Below are 18,172 nucleotides of genomic sequence, written 5' to 3' on the forward strand. Positions count from 1 at the left end.
CCTAGGTCTACCCCTCGGTCTCTTCCCGGTAGGGAGGCGCCCAGGTGGCATCCTCACTAGGTGCCTGAACCACCTCAACTGGCTCTTTTCAACGCGAAGGAGCAGCGGTTCTACTCCGAGTCCCTCCCGGATGACTGAACTTCTCGCCTTATCACTAAGGGAGATGCCAGCCAGCCTGCGGAGAAATCCCATTTCGGCCGCTTGTATCCGCGATCTCGTTCTTTCGGTCATCACAAGAGTTTTCACATTTGTCCGTTTTATTAACTGATTGCAATATTGTAAATATACAAAGGCAAACCCAAAACAAAAAGCATCATTTATTTATTAATTTCACAAATTACTAAAAACTTCGTCAGTGCCTTGATAAAAACAACAAGTTCCAAGTTGTAAAAAAGATTACAATTCTGCCTGTTACATTAATAAAATGGGTAAGCTAGGCTAGCTGACATGGTGTGTATGATTGTTGTCAATCAAAATTCAGAAATTCAAAAAGTTGAATATCATATACACAACTTAACTGTAATTGTGTAATAAATAAGTTGGGTCACAGGTTCCTCAACATTGCAATAAACAATAAATAGACTTTTATGTAAAAACAAACCTTTTTCAAAATCAATCTTTGTCAGTTGTGAATTGATTCAAAGTCTTGAGAAGCTCTACCTTTATATTCATTATTTACCCCACCCCTACTGTTAAAGCCCAGTTAAAAAGAAGTAAGTGTAATCCTCACTTTGATCACAAGATAAAAATATGAAGGAACTCAGTAGGCGCACACTGGGCATTTTGCCAAGCACTTAAACTGATCTCCTCTCTACCTGTTGGTTTGATGTTGATATCCTCATCCATGTGGATCAGATCGATGGAGGACAGAGAGTTGAGGTTCTTCAGACAAAGCTCTATGAGAGGGGAAACACAACCACCTTGAACTACAGTAGTTTAAGTCGCCGGACATTGACCCAAAAGGTCATTTTACAGACAGAAGGACAGCTGGGATGAAAGGTTGCTTCAGTACAGAGGTTGGAATTATTTATTAGAGTATTAGTCTAATAACAACATACTGATGGGAAATAGGGAATAAAAACAGATGTGGCTCACCTTGCAATTTTGCCTCAATCCCAAATCTGTCTAAGTCGGTGGAAAAACCTGAAATGAGTCAAAACAGTTTTTAAATACAGATATGAGAAAATGCAGAACATTCATTCTGATTTAGATCTGTTTTGCTGTGTGTTCTGAGCTCCTACCATAGTGTGTGGGGTTCTTGAGGGCTCGGATGTAGAGGAGGGTGGAGCGGATCCAGTCCAGAGCCATGTTGACATCGCTGATGGTTTGGAGGACAATTTCAGCGTTCAGGTGCTCCACCAGGTGAGTGTGTAGGCTGCGGGGAGAGGGTGTGCTGTTAGCTCGTGTGCAGGCTCGGGTCACACTACTTTGAAATGCATTCATTGTCGAAGTACAGATGAAATGGCAGTGTTTGTAAAAAATAACCTTACCTAATGGAATTCTTTTAAAAAAAGAACTTAAGCTGAATACATTTGAATTTGTTTTAAAAATCTAAAAGAATATTAGACCTGTAGTAAAAATGTACGCTCACCCAAATTTGTACAGTATTTATATCCTTTTTCTTTTTAAACATCTCAAAACATTTTGAATGCATGTCAAATTTTGTATATTCAAACCCTTCTCTGGACTATATTGGAGATGAGGGGGGGCCCAAGCCCTCCGAAGTGGTCTCTACGGATTAGCAAGGACGGAGATCCATATATTTTACATTGTCTAGCAAGCCATTATGTATTTGTTGTGTCACCTCATATTTTTGGGATTTATTTACTTATTTATTATTATTATTTTTTTGTTCGTTGATTCATTAATTAATTTATACTTTTTATAATTTTATTGCGTGTGTGGAGAGGGGTACACATTGCTATCAAGGTTTCAAGGTTTCAAGGTTTTATTTGTCATATGCACAGCAGATACAGCGTATATGTTGGCAATGAAAATCTTATGTCGCGTGCTCCTCCAACAACTCCACATACATGGTGCAAATAACATAAATAAAATAGTGCAAAAAGAGAGAAGAATATTTACAATATAGAGAAGAATATTTACAACAAGCTCCTTCTTGATTGTGTTACTCTGTGAAAATTCAATAAATACATTTTAAAAGTTTTGCATATTCATCATTTGCAGTTGGTAACTAAAATGACTCAAACAGAAAAAGCACTTCAGATAAACTGTATGTATTTTACATCATGTGGGTCACTGTATTTATGGGCGGTGGTGGCGAAGTCCATAGGGGCTTGGCCTGGGAACTGGAAGGTCACCAGTTCAAGTCCCCGAAAGACCAAGTGCCACCGTGGTGTCCCTGAGCAAGACACTGGTTACCTACACTGCTCCCCGGGCGCCGTACATAATGGCAGCCCACTGCTCCTAACACTAGGATGGGTCAAATGCAGAGACCGCATTTCGTTGTCCTAGTACTTGTACTCTGTGCAATGACAATAAAGTTGAATCTTCATCTGAATCTTGTATATATTTTTTTGCAGCTGTTTTTTAATCAAAGCCCACATACAGTAGGGGTTTTGCTATTGTAATTAACCTTAGTAATCAAAAACTTAACTCAGAACTCCTTGACAATGTAACTAATTATCTTATTAATCAGTGTAGATTATAGGTACTTTATATATAGGTGTTATTATAAACTGACGTAATGTCTATTCCTACCCAACCCTGCTCAGGCTGAGAGAAAAGAGGAGGAATGTGAGCTGTAATACCTGCTCTCAATGATTTCCATTCCATTCAATCGATTGATGTATTTGTCTCTGGTTTGCATCTTGGTCATGATCACTGCAGTCGCTGTTGTGTCAAACTAAAGGATGGAAAAGACACAAGTTGGTATTTAGTTTGTGCCTCGTTCTCAAGCTGTTGTTATCTTTATCAATCCATTCACTGTGTTCAAAATATACAGCTATTTCCTGACCACTCAAAGGTACAATTCAAATGTGAACGTAGAGAATGGTACAGTGCCAGTGAAACAAATGCACATATCTACACTTAGTTTTGTTGTAGTGCACAAGACGTCTTCCTCATGCTAAGGGAGATAAGTAAAACATAATGCATTATTTGATTGTTAGTCTGCCATTACTTGTGGTCTTCCTGCTCGGCCTATCATCTGCAGCATGTCCGCCTCGCTGTACTCCTCGCAGGAGCCAGACACATACTGCATGGTAGACTTGATGACCACCAGATGAGCAGGCAGGTTCACCCCCATGGCCAGAGTCGTGGTGGTGACTAGTGTGTTATAAAAGAAAATGCATCAGCGTACGACAATACAATGAAAGCTGTTCCAAAGCTCCTGATTGTTAGTACTGTTGTTAGGGTGTTGGAAATGTTATGCTATATTTTAGATTACAAATGCATAAATAAGATGGCCTATGAATATAATTAGTGTTTATTGGCAAAAATGATTCACTGCCAAAGTGTATATGAAATACTTTACATTAAAGAGGACCTATTATGCTAATTCTCAGATTCACATTTGTATTTTTTTTCCTCTACTGGGACATGTCTCCATGCTTTAATGTTCAAAAAGCTCTTTATTTCTCTCATACTGCCTGTGCTGCAGCATCTCTTTTCACCCTCTGTCTGAAACCAGAGCCCAGTCTGCTCTGATTGGTTAGCTGGCCGGCTCTGTTGTTATTAATCAAAGGACATTTTATTTTGAGGTCTTTATTGTGTGTCTGAATTAAAGAGAATAACATAGAATAAAGGTTTGAAACTCTTTCTTATTTGTACTTAGATTCCTACAACTGGTGCATATCAGTCAGTATGGGCAGAACAACATAATGGTTGGTTATTGGCATAAAAACATACCAGTATAGATCATTTTAAGTTGTATTCTCTGCAACTGAACAGGCAGTTTTGACACAACCCTGTAGTCACAAAGTTTGGTCTGATGCCATGCAATGTTGAACATGATATGGGTGAAGTTCACTCAGATGTTGTAACCTGTGGTCTTTCCTGTTTTTGTCTCCAGCGTAACAGTAAATAAACGCACTCAAGTGCAGGACAGCAAAATAACTTTAAAGAAAAGTCCTTTACAGCAAGTTCTTCAGGAATCAGAGCTGGGCAAGGCAGAGCAAGGATTAACATCTGACTCACAGAGGACAGGCAGGTCTCCCACAGTGAAGGCCTCTTCTATCAGCTTCCTATCACACAGGTCCACTCCTGCATGGTGGTATCCAACTCCAAACATCACCAGATCTGGTACACAGACATAACCCCCGAATAATGTTAAACTGTTCAAAATGAAGGCCACAATCATGTCTTTCTTTCTTGGTTTTGACATGTAGGTTCCAAGAGAGCACTCACCTCTTAGTTTGGAATCCAGAATAGAGTTTGCATAGTTCATCAGCCTTAACGGATTAAAAAGGAAAGCAAGTTCAGCTAAATATGTTTACTGAACTAAAATGTTTTGATGAATAGATGAACCTCCTAAAGATAAGTCATGAACGTACCTTTGCTTGTGCTCAATGCTTATAATGAACCGAGCATCCTTGGCCAGAACTGCAGCTGCCTGCTGGACTCCTTTCCTTGTAGAGCAGAACTACAGAATACCATCATTATTAGATTATGAAGAAATACAATTCCACCATTTTCAATAATCACATTAGATTCCTATCCAATAAAAACAGTATTTGGCTCAATTCCCCCACCACGAGTGTGGGCTTCTGGTCAGAGTACGTCTGTATGATGTTGGCCATCTTGTAGTTGAGCGACAGGTCAAACTTGAACTCTGATTGGTTGGGACTGCAGGGGAATCCCAGCACCACCTTCCTCAGCTTCACTGGACGGTGGCTCTCGTCCATTTCCAGATATGTGGCCGGACCGCTCTCATCAGACAGCCAGTCTGCGATCTATCAACACAACATTGGAGCCAAAACCATGATGAGATTACTGATGTACATTACATTGATTCTATAAATTAGAGTACAGCACCTTTCTTAACTGTTGTTACTTAATTACAAGTTGATACTTTAGTTAATTTTGGAAACTTTGTTTTATTCTGTGAATCATACTTATGTCAAGTTTACCATCAGGGCTCACTGTATATTTTAAAAAGTGGTACCATGGCATCAATTTGGTTGTAAAAAATGGTTGCCATTTCAAGTCAATTGATAGACTAGATTACTTCTTTTTTTCTTTGTCTTTTTGGTCATTGTGCTTATTGTTTACCTTTAAAAAACAATATGGAAATATGACAATGTGTCATGATCCGTGTTTCGTATCTGTCATCTCCTTGTGTTGTGCTTTATTTTGAAAGGTTTTCCCCTCTTGTGTCATGTTAAGCTTCACTTCCTGTCTGCGTTTCCCTCCTGTGCCTGACTGTGTCATTGTGTTCACCTGTTGCCCCTGTGTTTCTCCTCCCCCTTCCAGCTGTCTCTCGTCTTGTGATTACCCTTGTGTATGTAGTCCCTGTTTCCCTTTTGTCTGTTGTTCGGGCGTCGTCATTTCTTCCCTGATCTTGTCCATGTTACCTGCCTGTTCCTGTCGCCCTTCATGTCTGGAGCTAAGTGTTTTTCATGTCCTGTGTTCCCCTTGCTTCATGTTTTCATCAACAGCTTTTGAATAAAGCTCGCTTTTTGTTTTTGACCCTTACCTGCTTCCCCTGGATTTACTGCACTTGGGTCCTGTTTCCCCAACCCTGACACAATGATGATGATGATGGTAATGATAATAATAGTAATAATAATTATGATGGCTATTATCGTAATTATGTTAATTATCATAGTTCATATAAAAGTAGGATGAGAAATGATCTTGTCTGTCTGTCCAAACTGCCCCCGATAAACATCTAGCACTTTGAAAAATCTCAAGATGCCTGGACCACATACATCACTGGATGAGCAATAACTTCCTCCAACTAAATAGCAGCAAATCAGAGGCCATTCTCATTGGAACACACCATCAATTACTCAAAGTTCACATCCCTCAAATCGTCATCAATGGCCACTCCATTCCTCTCTCCCCTCTTGTAACAAACCTAGGTGTGAAACTGGACTCATCCCTTTCTTTCCAAGCACACATCAAGACTGTCTGCAAAGCTTCCTACTACCACCTGAGGAACATCTCCAAAATGCGACAGTCACTCAGCAAACTGGATGCAGAAAAACAGGTCCATGCCTTTGTCACCTCCTTCATTGACTACTGCAATTCTCTGCTTGCTGGCCTACCAACAAAAACAACTCAGAGACTGCAATATGTACAAAATGGTGCCGCCCGGATACTCACTCAAACACGCAAATCAGAACACATCAACCCCATCCTTCACTCACTCCACAGGCTCCCCATAACCCTCCGGATCAACTACAAAGTCCTCATCATGGTCTACAAAGCCATTAATCAAACAGGCCCCACCTACCTACAGGACTTGCTTAGTACACAACACTCAAAAACATCACGCACCCTCAGGTCATCCAACACCAATCTCCTGGCTGTTCCCCGGACAAAACTGTTCAGCATGGGAGACCGTGTTTTCTCCTCCCTTTCCCCCCTTGTCTGTGGAATCAGCTCCCAGAAAACCTAAGGACCTCCACATCCCTCTCGGTCTTTAAGAAAAGCCTCAAGACCCACCTGTTCCTCACCGCGTTTCACTGACTGTGCTTTATTTCATATTTAAACCTTTTATGCTCTTAACCTTTTTCTTTAATCTTTTTAAAACTCAGCTCACTAGTTGATTTTCTTTTTTGTATTTTATTAAATATAATCCTTAGATAACTGTTATTTCATTTTTGTTTCTTGTCTCCCTCATAGCATTGTGAAGCACCTTGAGATAACGTTGTTTTTAAAGTGTGCTATAGAAATACAATGTATTATTATTATTATTGTCTTGTTATCTGAACATGAACTTCTAGGAATTTATTTTTTCCCTTATTTTCTTTTCACCCTGGACACTGGGTGTATGTATATGTGTATGTATATATAGAATTGTGTTTATTTGTGAGCTTATTTAATTACTGATTTATTTTCTCTTTTTTTCCTGCAACTGGATGACTAACGGGAGGGCTACTTTCTGTACAAGCTTTGCTTTCTGCCCTACCACTTCTACTAGTTTTGTTTGATTGTCCAATTCATAAATTGAGTGTATTAATATTGTAATAGTATCTTTACATATGTATGTGTATGTATATATATATATATATGTGTGTGTATATATATATATATATATATATATATATGTATGTGTGTGTATGTGTGTGTATATATATATATATATATACATATATATACACACACATACATATATATATATATATATATATGTATGTGTGTGTATGTGTGTGTATATATATATATATATGTGTGTATATATATATATATACACACATATATATATATATATATATGTGTGTATATATGTATATATACACACATATACACACACATACATATATATATATATATACACACATATATATATATATATATATATGTGTGTATATATATATATATATATATACACACATATATATATATATATATATATATGTGTGTATATATATATATATACAGTGGGGCAAAAAAGTATTTAGTCAGCCACCAATTGTGCAAGTTCTCCCATTTAAAAAGATGAGAGAGGCCTGTAATTTTTATCATAGGTATACCTCAACTATGAGAGACAAAATGAGAAAAAAAATCCAGGAAATCACATTGTAGGATTTTTAAAGAATTCATTGGTAAATTCCTCGGTAAAATAAGTATTTGGTCACCTACAAACAAGCAAGATTTCTGGCTCTCACAGACCTGTAACTTCTTATTTAAGAGGCTCCTCTGTCCTCCACTCGTTACCTGTATTAATGGCACCTTTTTGAACTCGTTATCAGTATAAAAGACACCTGTCCACAACCTCAAACAGTCATACTCCAAACTCCACTCTGGCCAAGACCAAAGAGCTGTCAAAGGAGACCAGAGACACAATTGTAGACCTGCACCAGGCTGGGAAAACTGAATCTGCAATAGGTAAGCAGCTTGGTGTGAAGAAATCAACTGTGGGAGCAATTATTAGAAAATGGAAGACATACAAGACCACTGCTAATCTCCCTCGATCTCGGGCTCAACGCAAGATCTCACCCCGTGGGGTCAAAATGATCACAAGAACGGTGAGCAAAAATCCCAGAACCACACGGGGGGACCTAGTGAATGACCTGCAGAGAGCTGGGACCAAAGTAACAGAGGCTACCATCAGTAACACACTACGCCGCCAGGGACTTAATCCTGCAGTTCCAGACGTGTCCCCCTGCTTAAGCCAGTACATGTCCAGGCCCGTCTGAAGTTTGCTAGAGGGCATTTGGATGATCCAGAAGAGGATTGGGAGAATGTCATATGGTCAGATGAAACCAAAATAGAACTTTTTGGTAAAAACTCAACTCGTCGTGTTTGGAGGAGAAAGAATGCAGAGTTGCATCCAAAGAACACCATACCTACTGTGAAGCATGGGGGTGGAAACATCATGCTTTGGGGCTGTTTTTCTGCAAAGGGACCAGGACGACTGATCCGTGTAAAGGAAAGAATGAATGGGGCCATGTATCGTGAGATTTTGAGTGAAAACCTCCTTCCATCAGCAAGGGCATTGAAGATGAAGCGTGGCTGGGTCTTTCAGCATGACAATGATCCCAAACACACCGCCAGGGCAACGAAGGAGTGGCTTCGTAAGAAGCATTTCAAGGTCCTGGAGTTGCCTAGCCAGTCTCCAGATCTCAACCCCATAGAAAATCTTTGGAGGGAGTTGAAAGTCTGTGTTGCCCAGCAACAGCCCCAAAACATCACTGCTTTAGAGGAGATCTGCATGGAGGAATGGGCCAAAATACCAGCAACAGTGTGTGAAAACCTTGTGAACACTTACAGAAAACGTTTGACCTCTGTCATTGCCAACAAAGGGTATATAACAAAGTATTGAGATGAACTTTTGTTATTGACCAAATACTTATTTTCCACAATTATTTGAAAATTAATTCTTTAAAAATCCTACAATTTGATTTCCTGGATTTTTTTTCTCATTCTGTCTCTCATAGTTGAAGTGTACCTATGATAAAAATTACAGGCCTCTCTCATCTTTTTAAATGGGAGAACTTGCACAATTGGTGGCTGACTAAATACTTTTTTGCCCCACTGTATATGTGTGTATATATATATATGTATGTGTGTATATATATATATATACACATATATACATATATATATATATATGTGTGTATATATATATATATATGTATATATATACACACATATATATATATATATATATATATGTGTGTATATATATATATGTATGTGTGTATATATATATATGTGTGTATATATATATATATGTATATACACACATATATATATATATATATATGTGTGTATATACATATATATATATATACACACATATATATATATATATATATGTGTGTATATATATATATGTATGTGTGTATATATATATATGTGTGTATATATATACATATATATATATATACACACATATATATATATATATATATGTGTGTATATATATATATGTATGTGTGTATATATATATATGTGTGTATATATATATATATATATATATATATATATATATGTGTGTATATATATATATGTATGTGTGTATATATATATATATGTATATATGTGTGTATATATATATATATATATACACACATATATATATATATATATATACACACATACATATATATATATATATATATATATATATATATGTGTGTATATATATATATATATGTATGTGTGTATATATATATATATATATATGTGTGTATATATATATATGTATGTGTGTATATATATATATATATATGTGTGTATATACATATACATTCATTATAGTAAGCCAAAAAAAAATCATCTCAAAGACGTCGGGATACTTTGCCTCCCAAAACTTCAAGATATCATTTTGGTTTTTAATTTGGGTTTTATTTAGTTCTTTTTCAGTTTAATCGATTTGCCCCTTCGTGATGTTGCTGTGAGTGAGTTAACACACAGACGGACATGCCAAGTTGGCTGGTTCTGATTGTAAGAGCAATATTTAAGATTACCAATGCTAAATATATTTTTGATGTATTTGTTTTGAGGTGAATATTTCCCTATTTCTTTATATGTTAAAATGCAAAGGTAAAGAATTTGTGACCAATTCCTAATGAAATGTACTATTATCGTCACTTTGAAAGCTACCCTGTGAATTATTTTGCCATAAATACATTTGTCAGCCACTCACATCCGAGACGTTGGGGATGGTGGCTGATACCGCCACGAACCTCATGGAGAGGCCAGTCTCTGGATTCTGTGCTGTTCTATAGGCATGCACCGCCTTCATCCTGCTCACCACAACCTCCAGCGTGGCCCCGCGGGTTTCATCCTTCACCACATGCACCTGGAGGAATAACGTGCCGTTACACAGGTGGCTAAGGAAAACACCTTCAAGGCACGACACAGAGATGTAGGTCAAATCAAATGAAGCTATCCTTTAGCACTGTACTCCATTATTAACACCAGTAGGTGTATTTCAGGTCCTGTGCATTCTCATAATACACAGTCCCAGAACATGATGTACAGTACTTTTAATAACTAGCCTCAAGAAATGAAGTGCTGAGGGCAGAGGGTAATTATGTAGCATCACACACTGCGGCATAATAAAGCAAACTGTAAATCTCCTGCTGCACAGTGAGCATCCACCTCTGTGCAGGATATAAAGGCCTGGTGTTATCATTTCCTTTCAAAACCCAAGCCACGACGTGACCAAGATGTAATAAAAACATCCTGAATGATTGTGATACCTTTCATGTGGGTCTTTCTTCAGAACTGACGTCATCATTTTGAAGGATAATGTTATAATGTACTGAAGTGTGCTTCTACCGCTGAAATTCACACTAAAATATTCATGTTTGGGAATCTAAGCTCGGGGCTTTACGTAGAATTTGGAGTTCACAACAGATAAATTGGTGCATTGTTGTCAGGTAGAAATGTGTTAAAGTAACATCCCTGTAAATAGGAAATGAACCCATCTGAAAGCATGCTGGTTGGTTGTTGTAAAAGATGGTCCTTTAGACCAGAAATGATCTTAGGTCAGACGTAAGAAGAACATTTGCAAAAAAGGTTTGAGCTTTTATTCAACTGCAATTAGGGACTTTTCTTCTTAAAATAACATTTCTGGGCACCTTTTACACAACTGATAATTTATATTCTAATAAGGCAAAGCTAGCACCAGTGTGTGTTAAGACAAACTGTATACCATCATTAGTTTTGAAAGTAGAGGTACATTATCTTGCCCAAAGGATAGGAGTAGTGCAAGAGCAAATCATGTCTTGTTATAATGGTTGTTATTTTCCAATTTTCTCAAGTCTCTGTTTTTAAGCAAGACACAGAATCTAAATGATAAAGGCTATATTGTTGATGCCTAAAATAATAATAAAAATGCACACATAGTAATTCAGACATTTTGGAGTTTACAATTTGCATAAGAATGTGGTGCTGTTGAGAGAAAGTCCTTGTAGACTTGTCCTTGCACTGTAATGTAACTTTACAAACAAGGCTTTAGAAAAAACAAAAACAATTTTAAGAGTCTGGAAAGTCTTCTGTCCTTTAAAAAGAAGTACCCAGATGGAGAAAAAAAAGAAGTACATTATCTGTGAGAACCAAATTAGATATAAAATTATTGGTGGAAAGGTTGTTCCAATATCATTCAGGACATTTTATGACATTTTTGATCCCGTTAGGCACTTTAAAGATTTTAAATATAGATATTAACAATTATTTTATTTTAAAATCCTACTTCACATGTCCAAGCTTTTATTTCTTATTATACTAATACATTTTCTTTTTATAAAAAATGGCAATTCAACAATCTTTTTATATATTATTTGTTATTTATTCATGCCTCTTGTTGCACTGGAGCCTTTGTTGCTGTCACACTGCAGGGGAACTAATTAAGCATTATCTAACTCTAAGACTTTTGAAATAGTGATTTTATTCCAATACCAGTTGATGCCTTATGATACATTTAGGAATTCAAAGCCTTCAAAGAAGCCTTTATTGGATGCTGCAGGTTGCGCTGTAAACAAAGTATCTGACCTCATCGATGAGGAATAGCCGGACCAGCTGCAGTAGGCAATTGTCCTTCCATTTTCTGGTCATGCTGTCCCACTTTTCCTGTAAAGATAAAGTTAAATAAAACATTAAATATTCAAAGGTAACTCCCTATCATATTTTATTGTTGCATTGAATTAGGACGCAGTGTAGTGTCACACACAGGCGTGGTAAGGATGATGTGCGAGTCCTGGATTTCGAAGAAGTCATCGATCTCCGTGTCGCCCGTCAGCTCCTTGCAGTTCAGCCCCAGAGGCCCAAACTTCTTCTTCCAGCTCTCAAAGCACTGGCTGCACAGAGCTTTGATGGGGGCCACTGACAAGAACAAAGAGGGAGTGTTATTACCAAACAGTTCTCTGCTCCTCAGAAACACAGAGATCTATAACTGAGTCAAACATCAAAACAATCAAACTACAGCAAGTCAGAGGAAACATGTTCAAAGCCCCAGGGAATGATTTAATCAGGAGTGTGTGTGTGTGTGTGTGTGTGTGTGTGTGTGTGTGTGTGTGTGTGTGTGTGTGTGTGTGTGTGTGTGTTGAAACTCTGTTGATTCTGATTAACTTTGTTTAGGCTGTATTTCCTAGTTTAGGATTTCTTCCACATGCTAGAGTTTAGACACAGAAGCTTTGTTGATATTGGCAAGGTTTATATAAAATAGGTGTAAGTCTGTGTTTGATATTTTCAGTCATTTATAAAGTAAGACAAACATTATGTAGCAAGTAAAATTTTCTTGGGAGTTAGGAAAATAAAACACATTTTCAGGAATTCTTCTAAACTTTGGCTGGAAACACTACTTTTTAGCGTCATTTTTGTGACAATAAATCCTTACTCTGGGCTAAATCTACTCAGACCGGAGTTTCGATGATGTATTAATTGGGTTTAAACAATATTATGCTCACTATAGACAGCTTTGACATTATTCCAGGGCTCTGAGGTCTCCATTAACAGACGAATGATGGCCAGCTCAAACAGCACCGTTTTACCAGATCCAGTAGGGGCACAAGCCACAAAGTTGTTACCCGTGTAAAGAACCTGTGAACAAAGTAAATAATAAAATACACTCAAGGAAAGACAGTTACATATCACACATGTTATCTAATTGGTATTCATAATCCTCAGATTAATGTTGTAGAGGTTTTGGAATCCTGCTTACATCATCCAGTGCTTTGGACTGAACGTAGTTGAAAAAGGGGAACTCTTTGAAGACGGATCTGAACTTTGCTGCTGTGTTAGCACGGTTCAGGAAATCAAACCACATTTGTTGCAAAATTGGAGAAGCATTCAAGTTCAGTTTAACAAGTGTGTTGCCAACCACAAAAAGGATACGGATTTCAGAAACCGGTCTCAGAACTCCAGACCCAGAGGACCCTAAAATACAAAACATTACACACTTTAGTTTAAAGTCAGATCTCACAGATTCAGCTGAATCCGCCAAGATGTAAAAAGGAAATGTTAAGAATTTTGCAAGGGAATTTTTAGTAAAACTGCAAAAATATGTGTATTGCATTTATTTTTCCTAGTTCATTATCTTTTTTGTAATTTTTAATGACAGAAATTGTTTAGTAATTAATGTTTTCTTACTTATGTTACTAGTTCATTTAATACATATACATAACTTTCCTTTTTCTTAAAAAACACATAGTGTCAAAGACAGGTTTTTTTAACCCCCCCCCCCCCCCCACACACACACACACACACACACACAGAACAAGACAACATAATAGTACAAAACATTTAAAATGATAGACACATTTAATATCTTTTTATGTTTGACTATGCCTGTGTTTTTATGCAATTATGGGGCTGCTGTGGCTCAGGAGTGAAAATGGGCATCCACCAATTCAGAGGGTCAGAGGTTAAATCCCCAGCCCCTGTAGTCAACATGTCCAGAGTTGGAAAACGTACTCAGATCTTGTAATGAAGTAAACGTAGCGACAGTAAAAGTAGTCATTGTTTGATTGGTCCATTTCAGAATAATATCTCTGATATGTTTTATAATGATTGATCATTAAAGTGTTCTCAGAGCTGGTAAAGGTGCAGCTAGTTTGAATGGCTTTGTATACTGCAGGGTAGCTGCTGGATTTACTGCAGGTGGATTACTGCAGTCTGATTTAAGGGCTGATTATATTTACCATCATTAATCCAGATCTCTAAAGTAACTAAAGGGATTACATACATGTAGTGGAGTAGAAGTACACAATGTATCTCTTAATTTGAGTAGGGTAGAAGTACAAAGTAGCATCAAATGGAAATACTCGAGTAAAGTACAAGTACCTGAAATGTGTACTTGACTAAATGTACTTAGTTACTCTACAACACTGAACATGTTGAAGTGTCTAGGCTACTGAAGCGTATGTAACCTTAATAAATAATATGATATTAAAAGTAAACAAAAGGCTGCAGACTGTATATTTTTAGGCACCACTGTTACTCTGTACAGCTTCTACTGTTTTTCCACCCACCACCTAGTGCCTAGTATGTTGCATTACAATGGAGCGGTCACTGAGGGGAGTTCACCTCATTTTACCTTATCACACACAAACACAATGTGACAGCTGCTGTTGGGCTGGACCTGGGCATGCTCATTAGCTGCAGCACTTTGCAGAAGGTATACAAGTGTTATTCGGTGAACCAGTGAGGGACACAGTGACTGTGTCAGCGCAGCGTTTGCACCTTGTATGTGAAGAGGCTGAGGCGTCATGGGAGGAACGAAGGCTCTCTTTGTGCCCTTGTCCTGCGCCTCAGCATGTGCCGCCTGCTGCGGGGGGCGGCCGCTCACTGCAGAGCACACCAGGGGAGGGGGAGGGGGAGGGAAGCGGGTGTTTGGGGAGAAAGGAGGAGCCGCCTGCCTAGCTGTCGCCCCTGGCATCCGAAGAGGAGGAGGAGGCGCTGTCGTCATGGTAACCGGCCTGAGAAAAGTTTGAGGTCTGGATGCTGTCTGGCTGCCGCTGTTTCTGAGGTCATCGTTGTTTGACGAGTCACCTCCACTGTTCCACACCTGGACCTTGAACAAGCTGTGGTGGGAGGGAATGAAGAATTGATAGAGGGAGGTAGAATGGGAGCACTGCCAGATTTCCGGCTGCCTATCTTTAAGAATTGTCCACTGATCTGAAAAAACAAATCTCTTTATAATCGTTATATTTTGGACCTTCTCTTACAACATATTTTCTTATGTCAATCATGTTTGCGCATCATACACCAAAGCATATTCGTTGTATGTTTAAACGTACCTGGAAAAGAAACTTGATTCTGAGTCTGATTTAGTGAACAATATTAATCCAGCTATGCTGCAATACAATGCGAAACCTTGTATGTGGAGCAGTTGAGGAAAAGGGGGAAGAACGAAGGATATGTCAAATATATTTTGTTAAAGTTAATTATATTGATCATGCTAATTTAAGCTCTTTTTTGCTTGTATGTTTTGCATCCTCCTCCAAGAAGCAAAATCCTTTTTTGGCTTGCTTTCTCACAGCCTCGTGGTCATATATAGATCATTTGCAGTTAAACACTTTCAAGTTATAGATCTATACAGCCTGCAGGTCTGTATGGTCTTGAAAACGAACTGACACTTGCCTTCTCCGCAGAGGTGGGCTTTTACTGCTGTCAAGAGACAAACACCTCCTGCTTATGGCTGTATGACGAGGGTCCTGCGGGGTTTCATCCCCACTTTTGGCGTTATGGCAGACATCCTGAGAATAATCCCAGAAGCCTTCACCTCCCCAAAGGCCATCACTTCTGCTGAGGATATTGCTGCCATCCCGAGTTTGATCAATCCCTTTCTCAGCAATGCTATAATTGTATGGACTGTTGACTTTTGATGGTAGAGCCATAAAGCCAGCTGATCCTTTAAAAGAAGGCAGGAATGGCTTGGGTATTTGTGGGAAACCTGTGAGTAAAATTAAAGGACAAAAGAGTTATATATACTGTAACAATGTTGTAAGTTGGTATAAAATGGTGACTTATTTAAGGAGAACATATTTGTTGGATAGAAACTCCCTATAGTGTGAACATGGGAATTTTAGCATTTGCAGACCATTTACCTGCACAAAAACCTATATAACACACTACAGGGAACCCCAAAAAGCATAATAGATCCTCTTTAACATTCCAGTTATACATACGATTATGAGAATATATCACACATCATATATTCATATTATTACCCAGAACCCGGTTTGTTTACCCAAACTATGGAAAATTGGGAAAGCTTTCACGCCTTTTTAAGCTTTTGTGTCAGTGAGTCACACAGTTAAATTTAGTAGACCAAATACTGCGCGGTTTACTCAAGTCAAGTGAAAAGGAATTCACTCTAATCCAGAGCACAACATACTGTATAGAGAAGAGAGAGACTCTGCCTCTTTCTGCATATCCTGAGTGGCTGGAACCTGAGAAAGAGACGGAGGCATTTCCAGGTGCCATGGGCTGACCTCATGGTGCAGTGGTTTTCTGTCAAATACAATCCAGAATGAAAAATATGCTTCAGCTGTGAGAGGAAAGCTGGTGAGAAAATGGGGCATCTATGTGTACTCACACTTTGTGGACAATGGGTTTCTCGAAAAACAGATTGTCCAGGGACAAGGTGCAGTCATCGGAGTCCAACATCTCATCAGGTCGCATTTGAACACATAGCCGGTCAATGTCATTCAATCACTATGGGTAAATGGTTGAACGATATATGGTTAAAGAAAACAAATCACAAAAATACATTTATAGATGCAATAACAAACCAATAAATAAGTAGCTATTTTATAAAACATTACGTCTGCAGCTGAGATTTATTTAGAGGTCGAATGAGAGAAAGCTTGGAGGCTTGTAAACGTTTGTTGTTGTCTGAAACAACACAACAAAGCCCTTTTATAATATTTGTATTCATTTTCCAAATGAGATTATAAATGATATGTTTCGACACACAAAAGAGTCTTAATAAATGTATGGCCTTCACGGAACTACTGTAAGCAATCTTACTGCTGATTTAATGTGAGCGAAAGCATTAAGAATAGCTACTTACACATACAGTGGTGTTAAGTAACTAAGTAAATGTACTCAATTACTGTACTTAAGTACAATTTTGAGGTACTTTTACTTTACTTGATTATTTACATTTTAACAGTAACCTTGTACTTCTACTACACTTACATTTGACATACACGAATGCTGTATAAGACCACCAGCTGAACAAAGACATATGTACAATGTACACACCATTATGACTAATGTAATTAAGTATCTCAGTAAAAATACTAAGTAACAACATTTACGGGCTCAAAGAGTGAAAGAACTTAGTATTTGTTAGCTTAAGCTAAGGCGTTAGCTAGTCAAACAACCAGCTAGCAATAATAAAATATGAAGACATATTAAACAAAGGCTATCGGTTAACTGCATACTTGCCTAACAGTTTAACTATTGACCTACATGAAAGTTATTTATACTTTTGTCTTGTAGTGAACTTACCTGTGTTACAGTTTAATTGTATTCCGGGGATAATCAAAATCAGTTATTAACCATTGACCTCACCAGCTACATTTAACAATTTAGACAGCTCCGAATACCATGTTGCGTTCAATAACAACTTTATTCAGTAGCACATTTCTATAGACAATGCTGTTTTTTTTAATATAAAATGTCAGCTATAGCTTGTTGTTCTCATTAAAATATAAGTTGCCCAACTATAATAAATGTTACTTTGAAATAAATGTATTTCTTTGTTGAAGGTGTATTTTCTGTTTAAAACACACGTCACTGTGAATAACTTAACCGGCCGCGAAAGCAACAAAGACCTGTGAGGAAAAGACAACCATTGGGGCACACTGTAACATCTCTCCTGTGTTGGCAAACAAGTAGTGTCTTTGTGTGAATGACAAATTTACATAGCAAAACTAAGTCTGTTCTTTTAAAAAATAAAACAATTATTAACTGAGACTTCAATTCATTGTATCAATTAAAACGACGATTACGCCGCCGTCAACCTAAAAAAATCTGATACTCAAAGGAGATGGTCATTAACTCAGGTTTTTTATTCCTC

General features: G+C 37.8%; 1 protein-coding gene across 1 annotated transcript in view; it reads right to left on the reverse strand.

Annotated features, from left to right (window-relative positions):
- Positions 1-17,687, reverse strand: part of hfm1 (helicase for meiosis 1) — a 30,501-nt gene extending 12,814 nt beyond the window's left edge. Inside the window, exons 1-20 of the mRNA XM_063886426.1 lie at positions 17,602-17,687; positions 16,682-16,800; positions 16,481-16,596; positions 15,724-16,036; positions 14,824-15,164; positions 13,477-13,518; positions 13,304-13,374; positions 13,050-13,182; positions 12,314-12,465; positions 12,136-12,213; positions 10,283-10,438; positions 4,713-4,913; positions 4,515-4,603; positions 4,369-4,412; positions 4,159-4,260; positions 3,143-3,288; positions 2,772-2,866; positions 1,242-1,375; positions 1,096-1,143; positions 816-896 (exon numbers count right to left, since the gene is read on the reverse strand). Of these exons, the coding sequence (XP_063742496.1) occupies positions 816-896; positions 1,096-1,143; positions 1,242-1,375; positions 2,772-2,866; positions 3,143-3,288; positions 4,159-4,260; positions 4,369-4,412; positions 4,515-4,603; positions 4,713-4,913; positions 10,283-10,438; positions 12,136-12,213; positions 12,314-12,465; positions 13,050-13,182; positions 13,304-13,374; positions 13,477-13,518; positions 14,824-15,164; positions 15,724-16,036; positions 16,481-16,596; positions 16,682-16,767 (2,428 nt within the window). The 5' untranslated portion in view covers positions 16,768-16,800; positions 17,602-17,687. The remainder of the gene's footprint in view (positions 1-815; positions 897-1,095; positions 1,144-1,241; positions 1,376-2,771; positions 2,867-3,142; positions 3,289-4,158; positions 4,261-4,368; positions 4,413-4,514; positions 4,604-4,712; positions 4,914-10,282; positions 10,439-12,135; positions 12,214-12,313; positions 12,466-13,049; positions 13,183-13,303; positions 13,375-13,476; positions 13,519-14,823; positions 15,165-15,723; positions 16,037-16,480; positions 16,597-16,681; positions 16,801-17,601) is intronic.
- Between the last annotated feature and the right edge of the window lie 485 nt (positions 17,688-18,172).

The sequence above is a fragment of the Eleginops maclovinus genome, chromosome 6, assembly GCF_036324505.1.
Source record: "Eleginops maclovinus isolate JMC-PN-2008 ecotype Puerto Natales chromosome 6, JC_Emac_rtc_rv5, whole genome shotgun sequence".
NCBI lineage: Eukaryota > Metazoa > Chordata > Actinopteri > Perciformes > Eleginopidae > Eleginops > Eleginops maclovinus.